This window comes from Staurois parvus, unplaced genomic scaffold (assembly GCF_062004578.1).
Source record: "Staurois parvus isolate SC_StPar_1 unplaced genomic scaffold, SC_StPar_1.0 ptg003248l, whole genome shotgun sequence".
Classification (NCBI taxonomy): Eukaryota; Metazoa; Chordata; class Amphibia; order Anura; family Ranidae; genus Staurois; species Staurois parvus.
The window spans coordinates 15,979-40,323 of NW_028321044.1; the positions used below are offsets into that span (position 1 = coordinate 15,979).

Consider the following 24,345-nt stretch of genomic DNA (forward strand, 5'->3'; position numbering starts at 1 on the left):
CGGGGCTCGGGGGAGAGCGGATGTAGGGAAGGCGGGGTCTGGGGAGAGCTTGGAATCCTATAATGTACAAAGTCCACCAGTTTGCATGCGCTGCAATACCCAAACATTTCCAGCAGGTGTAATCTGAAATATCTGCCCCCTGGTCTGCACAGACCCTTTCCTCCAATCAGATGTTTGTGTTCAAAATTGAAAAAAATGACAAGTGAAGTCCTGGTGGGTTACCCAACACCACCTCCAGCTTCCTCTTGTGTTTCTAGAACAACCCTGCAGTCTAACCCACTTCTTGATCCAGAAGGACTTTAACAACTATATTTGAGCCCAACCTTTAAACAAAAAAATCTGGAGTTAGGGGAAAAGAAAAAAAAAAAAAATTGGAAGTGGTACAATGATCCAATGGTGGGACGATGGTCCAATGGTGGGACGATGGTCCAATGGTGGGACGATGGTCCAATGGTGGGACGATGGTCCAATGGTGGGACGATGGTCCAATGGTGGGACGATGGTCCAATGGTGGGACGATGATCCGATGGTCCAATGGTGGTACAATGATCCGATGATCCAATGGTGGGACGATGGTCCAATGGTGGGACGATGGTCCAATGGTGGGACGATGGTCCAATGGTGGGACAATGATCCAATGGTCCAATGGTGGTACAATGATCCGATGATCCAATGGTGGGACGATGGTCCAATGGTGGGACGATGGTCCAATGGTGGGACGATGGTCCAATGGTGGGACGATGGTCCAATGGTGGTACAACGATCTCAGCTTCCTTATTCGGTTCCTTTTTTGCATTGCTTTGAGCCGGTTGTCCTCGCCATGTCACTCTTTTTGCGCACTGAGATGAGGGAAGAACACTCATCACAGAAATAGTGCGAACAGCAGGCAGAGAAGAAGGATTCCTTGTCCCAAGAGCTGTCGGTCAGCAGAGTCAGGGACATCATAGCCCCAGGCAGTGTGACAGCTACTCTTAATCTCCTCGTAGGCAATGGGCTCATCTTTAGGGATGTCTGTACTCATTCTATTACTTGTCTAAAAAAAAAAAAAACAAGAAAAACCCTAGTGATTGGATTCAGACATTTCTGCATGAATGGGTAAATAATTACTTAGTGATACTAAAGCTGTTTTCGTTATATTAAAACAACAAACACGTCTATACTTTCCTGCTCTGTAATGGTTTTGCGCAGAGCAGCCCCAATCCTCCTCTTCAGCCCCTGCCGCTGCTTCTGGCCCCTCCCTGCTGCCGTTTGGCATGGGGGGGCACTGGTGTGTGCTCACCCCTGAACCCCACTCTCTGCATCCATAAAACACAGCAGAGTGGGACTTGGCTCTCCCCTGCTCCCTCCCATGCTGTGTTTGAAAACAGCAGGGGCCAATGAAGGGGGGGGAGGGACCTGGGACTTCTGTGCACATCTCTGGACCAAGATTGGGCTCAGGTGAGTATGGGGGAGGGGGCGCTGCACACACGTAAGGTAACCTGCATTAGCCCTCACCCACACGGGACGTTATTACAGCGGCTGTTTTTGGCTTTTGATGTTTTTTTCCTACAGCCAGTAAACCCCCCCCAGCATGTTCTCCTATGTGTCCGTACACACAGACCGGAATCAACGCGTGTTCTCCTATGTGTCCGTACACACAGACCGGAATCAACGCGTGTTCTCCTATGTGTCCGTACACACAGACTGGAATCAACGCGTGTTCTCCTATGTGTCCGTACACACAGACTGGAATCCACGCGTGTTCTCCTATGTGTCCGTACACACAGACTGGAATCCACGCGTGTTCTCCTCGGTGTCCGTACACACAGACTGGAATCCACGCGTGTTCTCCTCGGTGTCCGTACACACAGACTGGAATCAACGCGTGTTCTCCTATGTGTCCGTACACACACTGACTGGAATCAACGCGTGTTCTCCTATGTGTCCGTACACACAGACCGGAATCGACGCATGTTCTCCTATGTGTCCGTACACACAGACCGGAATCGACGCATGTTCTCCTATGTGTCCGTACACACAGACTGGAATCAACGCGTGTTCTATGTGTCCGTACACACACGGACTGGAATCAACGCATGTTCTCCTATGTGTCCGTACACACAGACTGGAATCAACGCATGTTCTCCTATGTGTCCGTACACACAGACTGGAATCAACGCATGTTCTCCTATGTGTCCGTACACACAGACTGGAATCAACGCATGTTCTCCTGTGTCCGTACACACAGACTGGAATCGACGCATGTTCTCCTATGTGTCCTAACACACAGACTGGAATCGACGCATGTTCTATGTCTCCGTACACACAGACTGGAACCAACGCATGTTCTCCTATGTGTCCGTACACACAGACTGGAATCCATGCATGTTCTCCTATGTGTCCGTACACACAGACTGGAATCAACGCATGTTCTCCTATGTGTCCGTACACACAGACTGGAATCACCGCATGTTCTCCTATGTGTCCGTACACACAGACTGGAACCAACGCATGTTCTATGTCTCCGTACACACAGACTGGAACCAACGCATGTTCTATGTCTCCGTACACACAGACTGGAACCAACGCATGTTCTCCTATGTGTCCGTACACACAGACTGGAATCAACGCATGTTCTCCTGTGTCCGTACACACAGACTGGAATCCACGCATGTTCTCCTCGGTGTCCGTACACACAGACTGGAATCACCGTTACGTGGCTGGAGTGGTGATGTGACATTTTAGACACTGACCTGTTCCACCTCTTGGAATACTCTTAGAAAGTTGTTGGCCAGAGTGGCCTTCATTTCCTCCTCAGTCCATCCTCTTCTTAGCAGTTCAGCTACAAGATCCGGGTATTTGGATACGTCTTCCAGGCCATCAGGCACTCTGCGGAGGAGAACATTCTTGGGTTACCCATGGACTGAACGCTCCATGTTGGCGCATTGTATTTCATACAAGTACATCGATCTCCTGCTAGTGATCAGAGTTTTGTTTCCCATTAACTTTTTTGTAGGTCGCAGAGCAGAGCAAGAATGGAAGAAGTAGAACTTCCTCCACTTTCCATCCAATGATGATACTGAAAACTGAGTAAAGAGGATGCAGATCTGCTCAACGTGCGTGAAATTTGCATTACTAACTTTATTTTCAACTCCATTCTGGAAATACTAGTAGCCTGGCTGTCATGTGAATCCTTTTAGCTTTAGCACTGGCCTGGAACAGGTATGAGAACTGGGTGAGTTCTGCCTACGTGTTCCACATAAGTAACTGGGCTGTCGCCTCTTCAGGAGGCCGAGTGCATTAAGAAGTGTGCCTTTGTGATACAAATAAAGATGAAATGATATTTGGCTCCTCTGTATTCCAGGGGTCTTCAAACAAAGGGCCAATTTATTGTCCATCAGACTTTAGGGGGGCCCGACTTGGTGTCAGTGGAAGGAATAGTGTCCCATCGTTGGTGTCAGTGGGAGGAATAGTGCCCCATCGTTGGTGTCAGTGGGAGGAATAGTGCCCCATCGTTGGTGTCAGTGGGAGGAATAGTGCCCCATCGTTGGTGTCAGTGGGAGGAATAGTGCCCCATCGTCGGTGTCAGTGGGAGGAATAGTGCCCCATCGTCGGTGTCAGTGGGAGGAATAGTGCCCCATCGTCGGTGTCAGTGGGAGGAATAGTGCCCCATCGTCGGTGTCAGTGGGAGGAATAGTGCCCCATCGTCGGTGTCAGTGGGAGGAATAGTGCCCCATCGTCGGTGTCAGTGGGAGGAATAGTGCCCCATCGTCGGTGTCAGTGGGAGGAATAGTGCCCCATCGTCGGTGTCAGTGGGAGGAATAGTGCCCCATCGTCGGTGTCAATGGGAGGAATAGTGCCCCATCGTCGGTGTCAGTGGAAGGAATAGTGCCCCATCGTCGGTGTCAGTGGAAGGAATAGTGCCCCATCGTCGGTGTCAGTGGAAGGAATAGTGCCCCATCGTCGGTGTCAGTGGGAGGAATAGTGCCCCATCGTCGGTGTCAGTGGGAGGAATAGTGCCCCATCGTCGGTGTCAGTGGGAGGAATAGTGCCCCATCGTCGGTGTCAGTGGGAGGAATAGTGCCCCATCGTCGGTGTCAGTGGGAGGAATAGTGCCCCATTGTTGGTGTCAGTGGAAGGAATAGTGCCCCATTATTGGTGTCATTGGGAGAAATGGTGTTCTAGCGTTGGTGCCAGGTGACATAATAGTGTCTCAGTAAGAGGAATATAGTGCCCCAAGGGCCGAATAAAGGCAAGCAAAGGGCCGCATCTGGCTCCAGGGCCACAGTTTGGAGACCCCTGGTGTATTCCATACCTTTGCTACCGGGAGCCATGAAATGATGACACACATGTCAACGGTGAGTAAGATGTTAGAAGCACGCCCATCAAAAGGGATACCGAGAGGCCTTCACCGATCATCCACAGACTGCCTTTTCATACGGATCAAAGCAATTGGAGGAAATTTACAAGTAGGACCACTGACTGCAGACTGGTGAGGGGTTGGAACCCATTCAGATTTTTACAGCTATATCGCTGCTGAGGAGAAATCTTCTGATGATGACAAGTTGGCTTGATTTTCAGCCAGTCTTGCTGAATGTGCTAAGACTTGAGCCATAGGTGGCCCTGTCAGCACCTCCACTCGACTCAGCAAATGTTGACTAGAAAATCAGTGAAGGTTAGAGGAAAATTGTCATTGAATAGTGGCTGCATCCAGGCACAGGGGAATCAACACAGAGCCTTACTTACCCTAATAAGCGTTCCCGTGTTTTTTTTCTCACCACTGGTTCCAGTTGTGGTCCCCCACAGTCACCCTCCTTACTGGTCTCCAGAGCCAGGACAAGGGGTGGACAGGAGGAGCAGCTGCCCTGGATGAAGAGAAGCAAGGGGGCGAAGAATAGATGCAGAGTGGTACACTCATTCTACTGCATGTATTAACAATGGGGGGGGGGGGTGCTGGTCAGGATCCTTGCCCTGGGTGTTGGATGACCCTGTCCTGGTACTGCTGGCCTCCAACCAATGTCAACACCTACAAGCCACCGCTTGTCTTGAATTGTACGCCAGCATGTAGAGGGCCCCCCCTTTTATGATGCAGAACAGGGTAGGCAACCTTAACACTTCAGTTGTCATGGAACTACCAATACCAAGAGCCATTGCAAGAGGCATGATGGGATTTGTAGTTTCAGCACAGCTGGTGTGCCAAGGTTGCCTACCGTTGTAGAGGATTAGAGATCATCCCCCACCCCAAGACCCCATGCTGGGGGAGAAAATGTTTTGGTTTTTGGGCCAGCCTGCAGGTATGCTTTTAGAGTTGCTATCAACATACAGGTTCAATTTCACACAATTATCATCGTTCGGAGACAGAATCTGCAATCAAAATATACATTTTCAGGTCGGGTTGTCACCGTCATGGTTAAGTATCTAATTTTTTTTAGATATTGCTGTCCAAAAGCTTCCTCCAAGGACTGCAATGTTCCAGCACACTGTGTACAGTGCAATCATCTTTCTGAGTGATCTGGGGAACTCTGATATCATCCCTCTGAATCTCTCTTGGCAATTAAACAGCATAACGTTCCTGTCTGAGCCCTGATGTTTGAGGTCCCAGCCCCGATGTTTGAGGTCCCAGCCCCGATGTTTGAGGTCCCAGCCCCGATGTTTGAGGTCCCAGCCCCGATGTTTGAGGTCCCAGCCCCGATGTTTGAGGTCCCAGCCTCGATGTTTGAGGTCCGAGCCCTGATGTTTGAGGTCAGCACTTACCTGGGCACACCATCGTAATCCCCTCCAAATCCGACCAACTCGTAACCAGCAATGTTCTTAATGTGATCAAAATGATCTGCAAACATCAGAAAAGACAAATCACCGCTCCACGTTATATCGACGACATTTCAGAAAATGCAATATTCCAATGTTGTAACACGTTACATTATTATTATTATTATTATACAGGATTTATGGTGCCAACAGTTTGCTCAGCACTTTACAATATAAAGGGAGACAATACAACAACAATACAGTTCAATACAAGAGGGATAGGAGGGCCCTGATCCTGGGAGCTTACAATCTAAGAGGGAGGGGCTGGTGGTACAAAAAGGTAATAATTGTGGAGGATGGACTGGTAGGAGGAATAGAAGATTCCATTATTAGCTGAAGGTGGGATAGGCTTCCCTGAAGAGATCAGTTTTCAGAGATCGCTTAAAAGTGGGCAGAGTAGGCGATATACTGTATGTTGAAATGCATTTTTTTATATATTACAAAATACATGAAAAATATTTTCACAAATACATTTTCAAATATACTGTATGTCTTTAAAAATACATTTAATCTACATTTTTAGAATGCATGTACAAATGTATGTAAAAATATATGTTAAAATTACTTTTTTATATGTTAAAAAAAAATCTGAATATATTTTAAAAAAGATATTTATCATATATTTTGTAATATATAAAAAATGCATTTCAACATACAGTATGTGTGTGTATATATATATATAATTTTTTTTAAAAATATATTGAATAAGGCCAAAATTGTAGTATTTCAAATATATGTCAATATATTTGAGAAGAATATTTTAAAAATATATTTAAAATTTATTTTTCTTCCATGTGGGATGACACTGCCAAGGAGGCACAAAACACATCCAAAGTCGAGGAGCTGGGGTGCTGAGCCCTGCATGGGGGATTTTCTTTTGCCCCAAATACACCTCTTACTTACCAGCAACATTTGATATATTGGCCTTCTGGCTACATGTGACGTAGTTATTGTAGAAATTCACCATCACCAAACCCCTTTTCTGTTTCTGATTTAAAAAAACAAAAAAAAAAAAAAAATCAAATCATTGAAACTTTTTGCCATTTAGTCTGATTTGGGAATTAAATTACTAATTTCAAAAATGCAAAGTGATCTTAAAGGATAGCTCCACTTTTACAATGTGTACAGGCTCATCATTTATTTACACCATACTTATGAGCACACAAAGGCTGCTTTTAGAACCCAAAAACCTTTAAAGGCACATTTAGTGGACATTATGGGGATGTTTGATGACTTGTTCAGGCTTTAGAAATGCTTCCCTACCTTGTTACAAGTAGGAGGGTGCATCCTTAAAGTAAGGCCTGGCATTGAACATTCAAGTATTTATATATTTTAAACAAACAACAAAAACAAAAAACAACAACAAGCCGTCAGTGACCTCTGCAGCTGCAGGCACTGTGGAGAAATTCATGCTCAAATTTCACAGCAGGAGCACTGAGGTCAAGGTATTCTCTCAGCAACTCGGCTTCCTCAGCTCCCCATCCCAGCAGTGACTTAGCAACCTTCTAATCTCAAGAATGCAAACAGTGAATAAGGGATTTTGGAGGAAGGAGCAGGGGGAGCTGCTGAGAGAATTACTTGAATTTGACCATCATACCTTTATGAGTGTGTCTGACATCCAAAAACCATGGGCATCAGAATGGAGTTGCCCCATCATGCCCTGCGATAACATCCTCCAGTTTTCTGGGAAAGCTTTCTGTAAGGTTTAGGAGTGTGTCTATGGGAATGTGTATCCATTGTGAGGTTCGGGCATAGGATCCTTTGAGGGGAGGTCCCGTCCTTTTGGCTTGTCATTCTAGGCCCCTGAGGATAGGATGCCAATAGACGGGTGGGTGGAGCTAAGAAAAGGAGAAGTGTGAACTGCAAAGCGAGTGGGAGGTGGGATCCCCAATAATGGGCAGAAGTATGGAAAACTAACCTAACTGGGGTCCACCCAATGGAAGTGGATGTTCTCTGTGATAAAGAGACTACTAGGAGCAGCAGACCCGTTACGAGAAAGCAGGTTCGGGCTACAGGTTTGTACTCCCTTGGAAGCAGCTGAGCACCAGAGTTACCCATTAAAGAAGACAACACTCACCATATTGGATGGACCTTGCACCACAGAGCTAGAAATGTTTCTGTTTGACTCTGGAAAGACTTTTCTTTTGAAGATAAGTTTTAATTTTTTTAACCAAACCCAATTGGACATTCTTCTGTTTATGGACTGGCAGATTAAGATGGGAAATATGGGGACCAACATGGGGTTACAGAGGATGAAGTGAACTCTGTCTAAGCAGAGAGTCCTTCTTTTGCTAGGAATCTGCCTTTTATTTCAGGAAAAGGTATGTGGGTGTTGGCTCACACCCATGAGCTCTGACCTGGGATCTAGGTTCCCTTGGAGTTTTCCCTTTTGAGGGAACCAGAAGAAGCCAGCCTAAGGACCGTTGGGTTTCTCCTAGTGGAATGAGCTCCCCTCCAGTGACTGTGCCTGTTCTGAGGAGCAAGCTAGGTCTTTCGACCACTTGAAACTGAGACAAGCCCTGAAGTCTTTGGAAATGCAACTACCAGCCCTATGGGAAGCAGACCTTTCACTGTACCAATGTTGGACAAGAAGACCCGGCTCACAATCATCATCCCAATTCATCCCACAGATGTTCACTAGGGTTGAGGTCAGGGTCCTATGCAGTCCACTGAAGTTCCTCTGCACCAAACTCATCAAACCATGTCTTTATGAAGCTGGCTTTGTACACAACCATGTGGAACAGAAAAGGGTTCTTTTTACTTGATGTTACATATGGACCACTCAAGGAAGTTCTCATGAGATATTGGATCAATCAGCATCTCTGCTCCTACTTACCACAATCCTGAGCACATCGTCCGGCACGTTCCTTCTGTGTTTGCACACCTCATAGGCGGACGAGTGGCTGAATATCAAAGGAGCCTTTGAGACCTCCAGAGCATCTTTCATAGTCTTCACCGAGACGTGGGCCAAGTCTATGATCATTCCCAGGCGGTTCATCTCCAGTACTACACTCTGCAGGGAGGAAAGAAATCTATGAAGAGCATAAAATGGATACCAAACCATGGTTTCTGTGCCCAGGCAAATGAGGTCATACATCCCAGGAGTCTTTAGGAGGGGAGGAGGTGCTTTCTCAGCTAAGCACACCCTCCTGCCTGAGATAAGGGTAGATGGCTTCCAGATTCCAGGAAGTAAATTCATCTGCCCTTACTTAAGATGGCCATGGCCAGAAATGCTAGGGGGGGGGTGACTTCTCAGCAAAATAAAGCATGGAGACATGAATGGATGAGGGAGTTTGCTTGGAATTTTAAAAATGAATGAAATAGTGTCTTTAGTTTGTGCTGCTCAGATACAGTGTAGGTCTCCTTTAATGACGGGCTGTACGCTGTGCCTGGGCTGACCGGGCGGAGGAAATACACCAGGCATTACGCTGAATGGGTTCAGGAGACCTTTGTGCAAGAACCGTAAAACTGAAAGTTCAATTGGGCATTAAAATGTAAAAATGCGTTGAGAGGAGGACTGGGATAAACCAAAGCATAGCATCTTCCTTTTCAGTGAAAGATGGGAAATTGCTATGTATGAAGGTTGGTGGGCCAGATGTTTCATCTATGACATCATGACACAGTTGGAATTGTCCAGAAGGTCAGCAAACATTTCATATCTCTACAGACGTGATCCCTGGAGGAGCCAGAATTACATATTAGGACGCATTATTCCACAAGATCATTTGGGTTCCAACATAAACACCAGGACTGCCAGATTCTTACTAAACCTCTGATAAAGAAAAAAAAAACAATTAATTTTAATGAAAGAACAAATTTTTTTGGCCAGGCATAGCTAAATGTTCTTTCAACACCTCCATCTTAGAAACGGCTTATTAAGTCCTCTACTGGTGGTATTGGGTCTCTTCTGGATCGCTCAAGCCAACCCTAATTACCCTGATAGATATTTTGGAGGTTTCAGTTTATGTGGAGACACAACCCATGGTGGTTCTCTCCTAAAATCACCACCTTCTGGTTCAGAATTTTTGGCCTACTCTAAAACCCATTTCATTGTTCCCAAGGCAGCACAGACGGTCCTTCTCCATCGACCGATCCCACTTTTCTCTTACCAGCAGAAACCAGCAACATATCTATTCATGGTGACAAAACAAGTGATAACCAGGGCATGGAAAAAATCCTTGGCGCTGAATGCTCCTGGATCTCAACCATGGGGACATCTTTATATCTTACTACAGGGAAGACAAAGGACATTCCCATATCTGCTAGGAGAACCCTTTGATATATTTTGTAATGTCTTCATTCTCACCTTTCCAAAGTCAGAGAGTCCGTTACTTTTTGCTGGATCTTTGTCATCATCCACAAGCCAGTTATCCACCCTGAGAAGACAGTAGAGTGAAGACGGGTTCGTTAATAATCAACAATTCAGACATAAACTCCCCCTTAGGCCAGTCTTGTGTTCATTCAAAAACTGCTAGGGCTCCATCCAGGGCCGTGGATAAGGGGGTACCACCAGTCCTCCTGTATGGGTCCCAGGCCAGCAGGGGGGCCCAGGCAGCTGGGTGAATCGGATGTGGGTAAGGAGGGTTATCGGCATGGTGGTGGTGGGGGGGCAATTACTGGAACCGGTCCCCTGTATGGCTCTCTCTGCAGCAGCTGAAAGCTGACTTATCCTCTCCCTCCTGCTGGCTTTCAGCTGCTGCAGACAGAGCCACACAGGGGATTGTTTCGAGTGATTGCCCCCCCCCCCCCGCGTCGCACCCATCACCCCCCCGTGTATCATATGAATCAACACAGTTAGTTATAGGTACTGATCACTGTGTTCATTCATAACTGAAGTATAGTAAACTTTTTTTTCTTTGGGGGCCTTCTCAGGTTGGCTGTATGGGGCCCCGTGGTTTCTAAAAGCAGCCCTGGCTTCATCTCATCTTAGCTTTGTGTTAGTGCAGCATGTTCCTGTGCGTTGTTTCATGTGCATCATGCACTAGCATGCCATTCATTTTCAATGGGCTGCCAACACACCAAGACGCAATAAAAAAAATGGGCTGGTCATTGGGCGCCCTTCCCATATTGGCACACCCTTAGCACTTCAAAATCGTTCAAAGATTATTCGTAAGATTATCTGTAATTGTTGGACCAACATTTCATTATCTCCATCACTTTTGGAGGATCTGCTGTCCTTCAAGTATAGAGAAGCTGGGAGCTCCCAACTTGCTCTGCCCACGGGTGTATTTACCACAAGGCAAACAAGGCATTTACCTAGGGTGGCATTTTTCAGGGGGCAGCACTGTCCCCTGGAAGAAGAGACAGAAGAAAGGACACACGTGGCATGGGGACCGGGTGGGATCCAAGAGAGGCTGCGGGCTCCTTGATGGTGTATGAAGAACCTGACTCTCATTCCAGGGGATGTCTGGAGCTGGGGGGGGGTATGGTGTATGGAGGGTGGTGGTAGTGAAAGGCTCTCTTCGGTTTGGGGGGAGGGGGGGTTGGTTGGTGTCAGGCTCTCTCCATGGGGGGGGGGGGGGGGGGAAGCGTCCCATGTTTGTGTTTCCTAGGGCAGCACAATCCCTAAATACACCACTGGCTCTGCCAGTCACACAACACTGCTTATCCTTTCATTACCCCCATATTGCTGGTTGAATAGTTGTTATAGTTGCGGCAGAAAGATGTGATACGGCACAGGTTACCCACGCATGGATGGAAAAATGTGCAACAAACATTTTATCAAGACCAAAAGCCAAGAGGTGTCCCCCCCTGGGTGGGACCATCACCCCCATATTTCATCAGGGATCTTACCACGGTGCGTTACAGCTGTGTGTTAGGGTCATATAACGCACCCCCAGGTTGTAAAAGGTCCGTAGAACCCCCAAGCTGCTGTCAATTGAATGTCCTCCTTCCACACCAATCAGACTGGCCACCTTCTTAGCTTGGAAGGCCTCAAGGATCCCTACAAAAGAAACATCAGTGAGTGTTCTATTGAAGTCCGAAGACTTTTAGATAAATAGGCAGTTGCATAATAACAGCAGAAAAAGTGATTTGTATTTCCATCGCAGATCGTTTGACTCTGAGACAACGAACCTTCTGTTCTATGGACAACCCTCCACCATCATTATGGGGTATCATTAGATTGCTCCTCAGATGGACACAATGTAGATCTGAAGCTAGACAACTGAATCATCCACTGGACAGCACTGATGACAAAGGAGAGCTGTGGTCGTGAGCATGAACAGATGACTCTCATACAACAGTGGTCTCCAAACTGCAGCTCAGGGGCCCTTTGCATGCCTGTATCTGGCCCTCGGGGCACTGTTTTTTCAAATGACACCAATGATGGACCACCGTTCCTCCCACTAACACCAATAATGGACCACCGTTCCTCCCACTAACACCAATAATGGACCACCGTTCCTCCCACTAACACCAATAATGGACCACCGTTCCTCCCACTAACACCAATAATGGACCACCGTTCCTCCCACTAACACCATTGATGGACCACCGTTCCTCCCACTAACACCATTGATGGACCACCGTTCCTCCCACTAACACCATTGATGGACCACCGTTCCTCCCACTAACACCATTGATGGACCACCGTTCCTCCCACTAACACCATTGATGGACCACCGTTCCTCCCACTAACACCATTGATGGACCACCGTTCCTCCCACTAACACCACTGATGGACCACCGTTCCTCCCACTAACACCACTGATGGACCACCGTTCCTCCCACTAACACCACTGATGGACCACCGTTCCTCCCACTAACACCACTGATGGACCACCGTTCCTCCCACTAACACCACTGATGGACCACCGTTCCTCCCACTAACACCACTGATGGACCACCGTTCCTCCCACTAACACCACTGATGGACCACCGTTCCTCCCACTAACACCACTGATGGACCACCGTTCCTCCCACTAACACCACTGATGGACCACCGTTCCTCCCACTAACACCACTGATGGACCACCGTTCCTCCCACTAACACCATTGATGGACCACCGTTCCTCCCACTAACACCATTGATGGACCACCGTTCCTCCCACTAACACCACTGATGGACCACTGTTCCTCCCACTAACACCATTGATGGACCACCGTTCCTCCCACTAACACCATTGATGGACCACTGTTCCTCCCACTAATACCAATAATGCACCACCGTTCCTCCCACTAACACCATTGATGGGACACTATTCCTCCGACTGACACCAAGATTAGGGTACAATTCCTCCCATTAAAACCAATGATGGGGCATGGTTTCCTCTCACTGGCCACAGTCCGGTCCCCTTAAAGCCTGAAGATCCATAAACTGGCCCTTTGCTTAGGAAGTTTGGGGGCCCCTGCTATAAGGCAATACCCTTTATATCAGGAAGTAAAACCTTTTGTGGCCCAGACAACAAACTACCCATTACACCCAATGCAGCACAGCCCTGCAATTAATTCCCCATATCAGTGGCCATGATCCAGCAATTGTCAAGCAATTTCATCCACTTTCAACAAACTTTTGTCCACTAATACAATTCTACGTTATTGCAGAATGAAGGCAACCTTCCATTAATAAAATCGATTGACCGGAAAACGATTGAAATGGATTTAAAGCCAGTTTAGGAAAAAAATGTTTTGAAAGAATCAGCACAAGGGACTTCATATATCCAAAGTCTCCATTGTGCTGTAATAGTGGAGATTCGTAGTCCCCCTCCCATACCTCTCCTGGTCCTGCAGGGGTTAATACTGGCACTGGACCTGTGACAGGCACTCTTCAAGGGTGCCGATTATGCCCGCCCTTTTCGCCCAACTCCTCCATTCATAGAAGCTTTACTGTAGCTTCCACGAGTGACAAGCGAGCTCTGGATCTATGGTGGACCTTTCATTCATCCACCCGTCCTCCATTCATAGGGTGCTTTTCATTCATGGAAGGTATAGTACAGCTTCATCAAATATTTCCTAAACTTCAGCTTCAAAGCGGATTTCCAGGTCTGGGAATTTTTACATAGTTCCAGCTTGGACCAATGTAGGTCTTGTACAGGACATCAGGGTTGGGTCCAGGGGGGCAGGTAGATTTCCCCATTATGTGGGGGGGGGGGTGATAAACATTTTGTATACTTAGGGGTTCTCACCCATGCAAGGCAAAGGGTTCATGAGTAGTTCGGTTGGAGAGGAGAGTTTGGCAAGTTCTCATTTGGGACCCGGAATACAGAGGCTCAGAGAGACTTTTGGTGGGAAAGAGCCTCCAAACCTGGATTACAGGGACTTTGGTGCCAAAAGGGTTAACCCCGCCTGCAAGGGAGGCCTGAAAAGGAGCAGGAGGGAGTCGGCACCTGTCGGTGAGGGGGAGTGGAGGAGTTATTGAAAGAGCAGTAATGGGTGTGGCCGGTGATCCCGGGTTCTCCATGTTACAGTATGTATGTCTGCGGGCATTCCGCGGAAGATGCAAATCGTTGTAGCAGTTTGACATGCGTTGCTGCCTGGCATAAGCTGCAGCCCCACTTATAAAAAACGCTGTATTCCTGCTGCAGCATGTGTACAGCCTTGGGTGGGTGACTGGAGGGTGATAAAACCACGGCGAAACTGCCAGTTTTTAACATCCCCTGGGGGGGGGGGGGATAATTTTTATATCTGTTTGAAAAGTGCAACAAATACCTGTCAGTCCTACCAGAAATCTTATAACAGGTTCACTTTATTATCAATGACCCGTTAGGAGCCGCTGTCACTCCTTTCCTGGGCGCCCTCACCTGCCGCGCTGCCGACACACATGAAATCCTCCGGATATTTCAGACACATGCCATGGATGACGTCAATCTGCTCCAACGTCCTTCTCACGGCGTCCTTGCCCTGCGTGTCACAGGGGACAAACGCTGCCCAAAACTGCAAAACAAAAAGAAACCGCGGAACATCAACGCAGAACCGGAGACTTCGGAAAAGTTCAGCCCCCGCCGAATCTTAGAAAAAGTCTTAGAACCCCCCAAACATTTGTATAGATTTTGTTTTATAACCCCCAAACATTCCTTTCCTTATGAAGACATTGAACCCGTGTCATAGCCTGAAAAAATCCCCCCTCCCGGCCCCTTCCACCATCACCCCCGGCACGCCCTCACCTGTCCGCCCACCCGCCCCTCTCGCAGTTTGGGGATGTTGGTGTGGGTGCTGTTCAGGGTGTTCAGGTTGACTTTACTCAGCTGGTTGTTGAATTTCTCCAGGAGCTGCCAGGGGAGGTCGTTGTGTCTGTGGAGAGAAAGGAAGACATACGGCTGTGAGACTCAGGAGGCGGAGCCAGATCTATATGGGGGCAAAACGTCCCCCCCACATACAAAAATAATATAAAACAATATAAACAAATATATAAAATAACAAAAAAGAAAAGAAAATATGATAGTGACAGTTCAGTATAATCACTGTATTGGTGTCACTGGTGATATCAGTGGCAGTTAGTCAGTTCCCACCCCCATTGTCAGTTAATGTCAAATTGCCCACCGCACTATCACAGTCCCGCTACGAGTCTCTGATCACCGCCATTCCCAGTATAAATTGAAATAAAAATTCCAGTATGTATCCCGTAGTTTGTAGGCGCTATAACTTTCACACAAACCAATCAATATACATTTACAGGCGCACCTCGATGTACGAACGCCGCAGTTAACGGAATTTTCAGTTTGCGAATGAAAATCCATTGAAAATAACGACTACTGTATACCGTGCCGGGACTATACCGTGCCAGGACTACTGTATACCGTGCCTACTGTATACCGTGCCGGGACTATACCGCGACGGACTATACCGCGACAGGACTACTGTATACCGTGCCGGGACTATACCGTGCTGGGACTATACCGCGACGGGACTATACCGTGCTGGGACTATACTGTGCTGGGACTATACCGTGCCCATAATGTACCTATACTTCATGTATGTTAACTAGGACTGTCGACTGTCATTAAAGCAGAGTTCCAGCTGAAAGAAAAAAAAATAAAAGTCAGCAGCTACAAAAACTGTATCTGCTGACTTTTACAACACAGTCACTTACCTGTCCCTCGGTCCAGCGATGTCCTCACCACCGATCCCTTACCTGTCCCTCGGTCCAGCGATGTCCTCACCACCGATCACTTACCTGTCCCTCGGTCCAGCGATGTCCTCACCACCGATCCCTTACCTGTCCCTCGGTCCAGCGATGTCCTCACCACCGATCCCTTACCTGTCCCTCGGTCCAGCGATGTCCTCACCACCGCTGGTGTCACCGGCCGACTTCTCTCCCCGGTGCCGGCATCTTCAGTGTGGGAACCCGGCTGTGACAGCTTGTGGCTTCCCAGCCAGGTGCCTACTGCGCATGTGCGAGAAGCGCTGTGCTTTGTGAATGGCCCCGTCTTCTTCTGGGATCTGTCACGTGTCTCAGAAGGCTACGGGGGGGCAGGGGGAAGGACAACTTCCACTTCTGATCTCCTTAGGCAATCGCAGCCGAAGTGGGAACGGGTACCCGAATTTGAATCCCCCCCCCCCCACTCTCAAAAGGTGCCAATCCTTAATGGGGAGCGGGGGACAAAGACTTAAAGTGGAACTTCCCCTTTAAGTTCACCATCTCTCTTAAAGGGCCCCAACATTAGCCGGCAGAAGAACTAATAATTATTCTGCAAGCCCGCTTTGTTCCCTGCCCCCTCCTCTCTCATCCTCCTTTTCTTTTGCAGAGTGCATACCCCGTTGTTGTAGGACTCGGATCGCCGCCATAAATGCGCTCTGGCAGTATAGTTCCAGCACTCACTACTTTACTACTGCTGCGATTGCGGTGGCCTCGCTGCTGTCTATGCTGATCTGGATGCCAAATGTCATCTTCTGCCCAATCCTCACTTTGTATACTGGATTGTTTTATCTCCATTGTTAGTCCATTTTCTGCTCACCTAGTCACCAGCCCCATTGGGGGCCAATATATGACGTTTTCCCGGCTCAGTGCCCGCTTTCTGTGATATCGCACTGCCGCTCGGCACGAAGTATTCCTTTCATTCATTTCCTGTGATATTGTATGTTTTTGTCGGGGGAGGCTGAAGTTCTGAAGAAAGTCGAGGCAAAGAACAGAGGACCCCTCCTATCCAGCGGCTCCTACAGGGGTAGCGCTACAAATGTGAACATTTCTAACCCGGGGTGACTAAATTAACGGGTATCTTTTTTTTTCTTCTTTTTTTAAGTTGAACTTCAGGAAAATAAAATTGGAATTAGCGATGTAAGAATGAATTCCTGAGCCACATATCGCTGAAAACAGCCCCCCCCCCCCCGGAGGACATAGCTGTGCGCCTCGTGCAGCAGAGGACGGGGGAAGGAGGTTCAATACGCTGGAAATTGTGGAAAATGACTCAGTGACATTCCCGTTGAGGTTTAGACCAGAGAAATGTGCTGGCGATCGGCTGAGCACACGTAGTCCTGCTGGCCACCCGCCACGTCGTCCCACACATGACCACTAAGAATGAGTGCAGACAGATGTGACACCATAGGATTGTGGCTGGACTGGTCCTCCACCCTCCGCTGTGTATAGCGATGACTCGGACCCCGCTGCCTCATGGGGACCGTTCATATCTCTGAGGCACATCACTCATTTAAACTGAACGTCAGACGGGCATGAAAGCCACATGGGAACCGGGAGGCACCGTGGCTCAGAGTCAGCAGCTCCATCTCGCAGATTCACTGTTCAAATCCCAACCAGGACACGACCTACGTGAAGTCATACATGTTCTCCCTGCGCTTGTGTGGGCCGAGTCTGCTGGGGGAAATATTCTCATTTCCTAATTTTCCTTTCTAATTCACAATTTATTAATAAGCGATACATTCACTATGGAGGTGGTTGGCCAATTATGTGCCGTATCCTGTCCATCCTGTCCTGAGGGCTTCTGGGTCCATTTACGTCAATCCCAGTCCCTGAAAGAGCCTCCAGACCACTGTGCCCATCACATCCAGGGCCAGGACAATGGGTGGGCCTAAGGGGCGGCTGTAGGGATGGATCCGTATTCCTTGTATTGCAAGGGACAGGAGAAGTGACAGTTGCAGGGGATTGCCCCTAAACCTGCACAGAATGAACCTGGGGGTTCAATCTGAGTCCCTGAAAGAGCCTCCAGACCACTGTGCCCATCACATCCAGGGCCAGGACAAGGGGTGGGCGGAAGGGATGGCTGTAGGGATGGGGGGCCACATTCCTTCTATTGCAAGGGACAGGAGAAGTGACAGTTGCAGGGGATTGCCCCTAAACCTGCACAGAATGAACCTGTGGGTTCAATCTGAGTCCCTGAAAGAGCCTCCAGACCACTGTGCCCATCACATCCAGGCGTATCTAGATCCAGGGCCAGGACAAGGGGTGGGTGGAAGGGGCGGCTGTAGGGATGGATCCGCATTCCTTCTATTGCAAGGGACAGGAGAAGTGACAGTTGCAGGGGATTGCCCCTAAACATGCACAGAATGAACCTGGGGGTTCAATCTGAGTCCCTGAAAGAGCCTCCAGACCACCGTTCCCATCACATCCAGGCGTATCTAGATCCAGGGCCAGGACAAGGGGTGGGTGGAAGGGACGGCTGTAGGGATGGGGACCGCATTCCTTCTATTGCAAGGGACAGGAGAAGTGACAGTTGCAGTGGATTGCCCCTAAACCTGCACAGAATGAACCTGGGGGTTCAATCTGAGTCCCTGAAAGAGCCTCCAGACCACTGTGCCCATTACATTCAGGCGTATCTAGATCCAGGGCCAGGACAAGAGGCAGGTCTAAGGGGTGGCTGCCCAGTGGTTTGCTGTAGGGATGGGTCCCTTCCTTCTTTTGCAAAAGACAGGAAAAGTGACAGTTGCAGGAATTGCCCCGAAGCCTGCACATAATGATCTGGGGGGGGATTGGGTCTCAGCTTGGCACCTTTGCCGTGGGCCCTGCGGTCCTTGTCCCGGCACGTTCTACACTCGTATGCGATGGCACACATTGCCGGGTTGGTTCCTGCCTGTAGTGTCACACCAGCATGATCCTACCACAGTGGGGGATGGGTTCTACACCGGCTGAAGCAGGGCAGCCTGCAGAGAGGTCTGGCTGAGGACCTGGTTGATCTATCTGTCGGGGGTTCTTGGATCACAAGTCTGGCCGAGCAGAACTGCAAATCCTAGAAATAATTCTGTGTGTATGTCAGCTGTGTACACGGAGCTCGTAGGTAAGTTCCTTCAAGGTACATTCTATATCTAGGGTGCTAGCATGGGTGCTCAACCTGTGGCCCTCTAGCTGTTGGTGAACTACAAGTCCCATCATGCCTCTGCCTTTGGCAGTCAGCCTTGCAATGCCTCATGGTACTTGTAGTTCCGCAACTGCTGGAGGGCCACCCATGGTCTAGGGCAGCAGCCACTAAATGGTGAACCTCCGTCCAAGAACGGCCACCAGGCCGCCAGACTAGAATGACAGATCCGCTGCTCAGCAGGGTGGTCGTCCCGGCAACCGATGACATCACAAGTGCACCCCGCCCCTTGCGGCTCACTGTCTCTCCGGTTCTTGCCCCCTGCCTGTACACCAGCGTGCCCCTAATAGTACAAAATAAATAAAAAGTAAAAATTATACAAAAATTAATAAATACATTTAAAAAATTTATAAAAATTATTTTTAAAAAATGTAAACATAAATAAAAAAAAAAGTTATAATTAAACAAAAAATCCTCAACATTTAAAAAAATGAAAAATGTTAAAAAATTATAGAAAACATTAAAAAAGTACTAAATAAATAAAGCAAAAAGTGTCTTTAGATTTTGTGTTTTATCATATTATGGTTATTGTTTTCCCGATGTATTCCCGGTGGCAGCACTCACCCATCTATGACCGGAACCTGGTCCATTATGTTCAAGGCCTGAGCTCGGTGTGAATGTGCCCCCGACACCCACCAACACAGGGCCAGAATCCTGAGGAGCGCCATGGGGATGTTTGTGGTGCCAGGCGTGTCCGGTCTACTGTGGGTCCAAATCTTCCCGAGGTTCCTTCCAAGATTCCAGGAGTCAGGTCCAGGTCCGTATCCAGTGCCCCCGGGTCCACCAACGCCAGGCAGACGATCGCTCCGAGCAGCTCGGCACGCTATATATCCCGGACAGGAAAATTAATCAATAACACGAACCAATAAAAAGATAAGATTGTCGGAGATTTGTGATCATCTCATCTCAGGTACTCGGCTACAGAAACACCGAAGAGAAAACTTGGAACTCCATTAGAGGACGGCGGCACCGATCACACCAATTGTTCCGATCACACAGATCACACTGATATTACCGATCACACAGATCACACTGATATCACCGATCACACAGAGCACACAGATCCCACCGATCACACACATTGATCACACCAATTGTTCCGATCACACAGATCACACCGATATCACCGATCACACCGATATCACCGATCACGCAGATCATACAGATCACACCAATCACACCGATCACACACACTGATCACACAGATCTCACTGATCACACACACCGATCCACCAATCACATTGATTATACACACTGATCACACCGATCCACTGATCACACAAGAGGATTGAATTCTGATAACTTAAAGCAGAACTTCCCGTACATCCCATATACCCCGTACATCCCGTACATCCCACACATCCCATACACCCCGTACATCCCACACATCCCATACACCCCGTACATCCCGTACATCCCACACACCCCGTACATCCCACACACCCCGTACATCCCATACATCCAGTACACCCCATACACCCCATACATCCTATACACCCCGTACATCCCATACACCCCGTACATCCCATACACCCCGTACATCCCCATACATCCTATACACCCCATACATCCCCATACATCCCATACACCCTGTACATCCCCATACATCCTATACACCCCATACATCCCATACACCCCGTACATCCCATACACCCCGTACATCCCATACACCCCGTACATCCCATACACCCCGTACATCCCCATACATCCTATACACCCCATACATCCCATACACCCCGTACATCCCCATACATCCTATACACCCCATACATCCCATACACCCCATACACCCTGTACATCCTATACACCCCATACATCCCATACACCCCATACATCCCATACACCCCGTACAACCCATACACCCCATACATCTCATACAGACATTGGGACAGATCTGCAGGAGACCTGCATGGCATCAGAGACCTACTGATCGCTGGTGCAATGCTTTCCAGGCTCCTTTGGACACATTTTTTTACCCACATTTATTATTTTTGTCCAAAAGGTGAACTTCCCCGCCTCACCTCCAGAATACATGGGGCCAGTAGAAGTGTTTGTACTCCATCATATCCCATGTATCCCGAGGTAGACAACAACGCTGATAAAACAAAGGAGGTGTCAAGGATCTGTCAAAGATCACCCTGTCACATGTCCACCACACGCCACGCCCACAGCGACTAGCTAACCGAGACGCGCACGTGCGGCCGCGACAGGGTGGTAAAGAGGGGGAATAAAGGGGACTTACACTTGAATATCTCAAACCGTATATAAGATCAGCCGTGATACCTTTTCACAGCCCGCACTACCTCTGGCCACCACCAGATGGAGACTCCAATCCAGCTGGTCGACCACACACTGGCAGATACGATCTTACATACAACCTGGTGCCCTGATTAGAGTTGAGGACCAGCTTAGTAATCACACCCTTCTAAAGGTCCCTTCAGCTATCCTAGCTTGAACCCCGGTGTTGATAACCCTTCCACTGTCCACACCCCCCCACACCAGACGCACCACAAAGGTAGCCTGCCACCACCCAACAGTTTATCCGCAGAATGGTCTGTTGAGACAGCCCACACACACAGATCTCCGTCTGGCCGATCTGTTACCTTGTACAATCCGCACGCAATCTGCCCACACACAGAGCAATTGCATACAGATTGGCAATGACCTTAACCGAGTGTTTTAAAGGCACTAAAATACAATACAATCTAATCTCCCCGATCTAATCTCTCTGATCTAGTCTCTCCGAAGATATGAGCCCGAGCTTAAAATACACAGAAGTTCACTAATTAATTTTAAGATTTAATTTCCCAAAGTGGGCGGAGCATAAAATATGTACAAATATAAAAAGTTACAGAAATACAAAAGATATAAGAAGACACACAAATGACTAATTACTATAAAATAAAAAGGGAATAAAACTTTACCCTGCGGCTGGAGCAAGCCAGAAAATCAGCAATCCGCTAGTCGATCGACCAACTCCGTACGGATCACAAATGTCCAAATGTCCGTGTACCCAATTTATTGGGATTAGGAGATGGGCGGGACATTAGTCCTTGGCCAACCGACCATGGGGGAGGTGGTCCTGACCTGCCCACAAGAGGTACTGTGTATGGACCTGCCCAAGTTCAACTGGGCCAAGACTGGCCTAAACACCAAGTCGGGGATTGGATTTCTGGCACCAGCACGTCAGCCCGATCGCAACAGTCCCAAACACCATCCGACTGTCGCACCCCCACGTCATCTAATCATTGCATGCATTTTCCTGGCTTCCTCTCCAAGCCACAAATATGATTCTTATATGCAAATGCAGCGCACAGAATGGCCTACAAGAAGGAAGTTTGTTCATCTCTCTGCAACTAATATTTTGGCTTTTATAAGAGATGAAACATACTTCTTTTTTGTGAATATTACCTGTAGAGCTTTCCACATCAGGCAGTCTGTCGCTGTCACTTGGCTCCAAACTGGCTTTCCCAGAAAGTGATAACCTGATTGACACACAAAAGGTGTCACCTCCAGGAGGCGGGGCTTTAGACTAATTAATGCTAATTGATGATTGGGTCTGTAAGGCCTATTGAGTCATTGTGTATACATACACATCTGTATCCCAGATCAATTGATGACCCCTTGTTTGTACCATCTATTCATTTCCCTACTGCCCAGGGGCTCAATATACATCCTTAATGACCAGACTGTTCCTGAACACACCTTTGTAATGAGAGGGCGTGGCCTCATCTACTCAACCTGTCATGGCTATGATTCCATATTTCCATTCAAATCTTACATGTCTGTTACAATAAATTTTACATGTCCGTTACAGGAGGCCAAACCCAATCATCAGACGAGAGATCCGAACCGTCCAATACAACGATTATGGGCTGACACACTTTAAAATTGCTTGAAAGTCCTTTTCCCAAGTGTGCTCAGAGCTGGATCCTCAGCTGGCCATTGGTGGATAGAATGTAACAGTCATTAGTTGGATATAGTGAATGTGGGGTCCGGGGAGAGCGGATATAGTGAATGCGGGGTCCGGGGAGAGCGGATATAGTGAATGCGGGGTCCGGGGAGAGCGGATATAGTGAATGCGGGGTCCGGGGAGAGCGGATATAGTGAATGCGGGGTCCGGGGAGAGCGGATATAGTGAATGCGGGGTCCGGGGAGAGCGGATGTAGTGAATGCGGGGTCCGGGGAGAGCGGATGTAGTGAATGCGGGGTCCGGGGAGAGCGGATATAGTGAATGCGGGGTCCGGGGAGAGCGGATATAGTGAATGCGGGGTCCGGGGAGAGCGGATATAGTGAATGCGGGGTCCGGGGAGAGCGGATGTAGTAAATGCGGGGTCCGGGGAGAGCGGATGTAGTGAATGCGGGGTCCGGGGAGAGGGGATGTAGTGAATGCGGGGTCCGGGGAGAGCGGATATAGTGAATGCGGGGTCCGGGGAGAGCGGATATAGTGAATGCGGGGTCCGGGGAGAGCGGATATAGTGAATGCGGGGTCCGGGGAGAGCGGATGTAGTAAATGCGGGGTCCGGGGAGAGCGGATGTAGTGAATGCGGGGTCCGGGGAGAGGGGATGTAGTGAATGCGGGGTCCGGGGAGAGCGGATATAGTGAATGCGGGGTCCGGGGAGAGCGGATATAGTGAATGCGGGGTCCGGGGAGAGCGGATATAGTGAATGCGGGGTCCGGGGAGAGCGGATATAGTGAATGCGGGGTCCGGGGAGAGCGGATATAGTGAATGCGGGGTCCGGGGAGAGCGGATATAGTGAATGCGGGGTCCGGGGAGAGCGGATATAGTGAATGCGGGGTCAGGGGAGAGCGGATATAGTGAATGCGGGGTCAGGGGAGAGCGGATATAGTGAATGCGGGGTCCGGGGAGAGCGGATGTAGTGAATGCGGGGTCCGGGGAGAGGGGATGTAGTGAATGCGGGGTCCGGGGAGAGCGGATATAGTGAATGCGGGGTCCGGGGAGAGCGGATATAGTGAATGCGGGGTCAGGGGAGAGCGGATATAGTGAATGCGGGGTCAGGGGAGAGCGGATATAGTGAATGCGGGGTCCGGGGAGAGCGGATGTAGTGAATGCGGGGTCCGGGGAGAGCGGATGTAGTGATTGCGGGGTCCGGGGAGAGGGGATATAGTGAATGCGGGGTCCGGGGAGAGGGGATATAGTGAATGCGGGGTCCGGGGAGAGCGGATATAGTGAATGCGGGGTCCGGGGAGAGCGGATACAGTGAATGCGGGGTCCGGGGAGAGCGGATACAGTGAATGCGGGGTCCGGGGAGAGCGGATACAGTGAATGCGGGGTCCGGGGAGAGCGGATAC

At 48.8% G+C, this 24,345-nt stretch overlaps 1 protein-coding gene across 1 annotated transcript; it reads right to left on the bottom strand.

Moving 5' to 3' along the window:
• Positions 1-643: 643 nt before the first annotated feature.
• Positions 644-19,850, bottom strand: DPEP1 (dipeptidase 1). Its single transcript, XM_089667419.1, has 10 exons — positions 19,596-19,850; positions 14,892-15,018; positions 14,529-14,661; positions 11,581-11,731; positions 10,094-10,163; positions 8,624-8,800; positions 6,691-6,775; positions 5,734-5,809; positions 2,733-2,868; positions 644-1,033 (listed from the first exon to the last, which is right to left on the bottom strand). The coding sequence occupies exons 1-10, from the start codon at positions 19,697-19,699 to the stop codon at positions 863-865; spliced, it is 1,230 nt and encodes a 409-aa protein (XP_089523545.1). The 5' UTR covers positions 19,700-19,850; the 3' UTR covers positions 644-862.
• Positions 19,851-24,345: the final 4,495 nt, after the last annotated feature.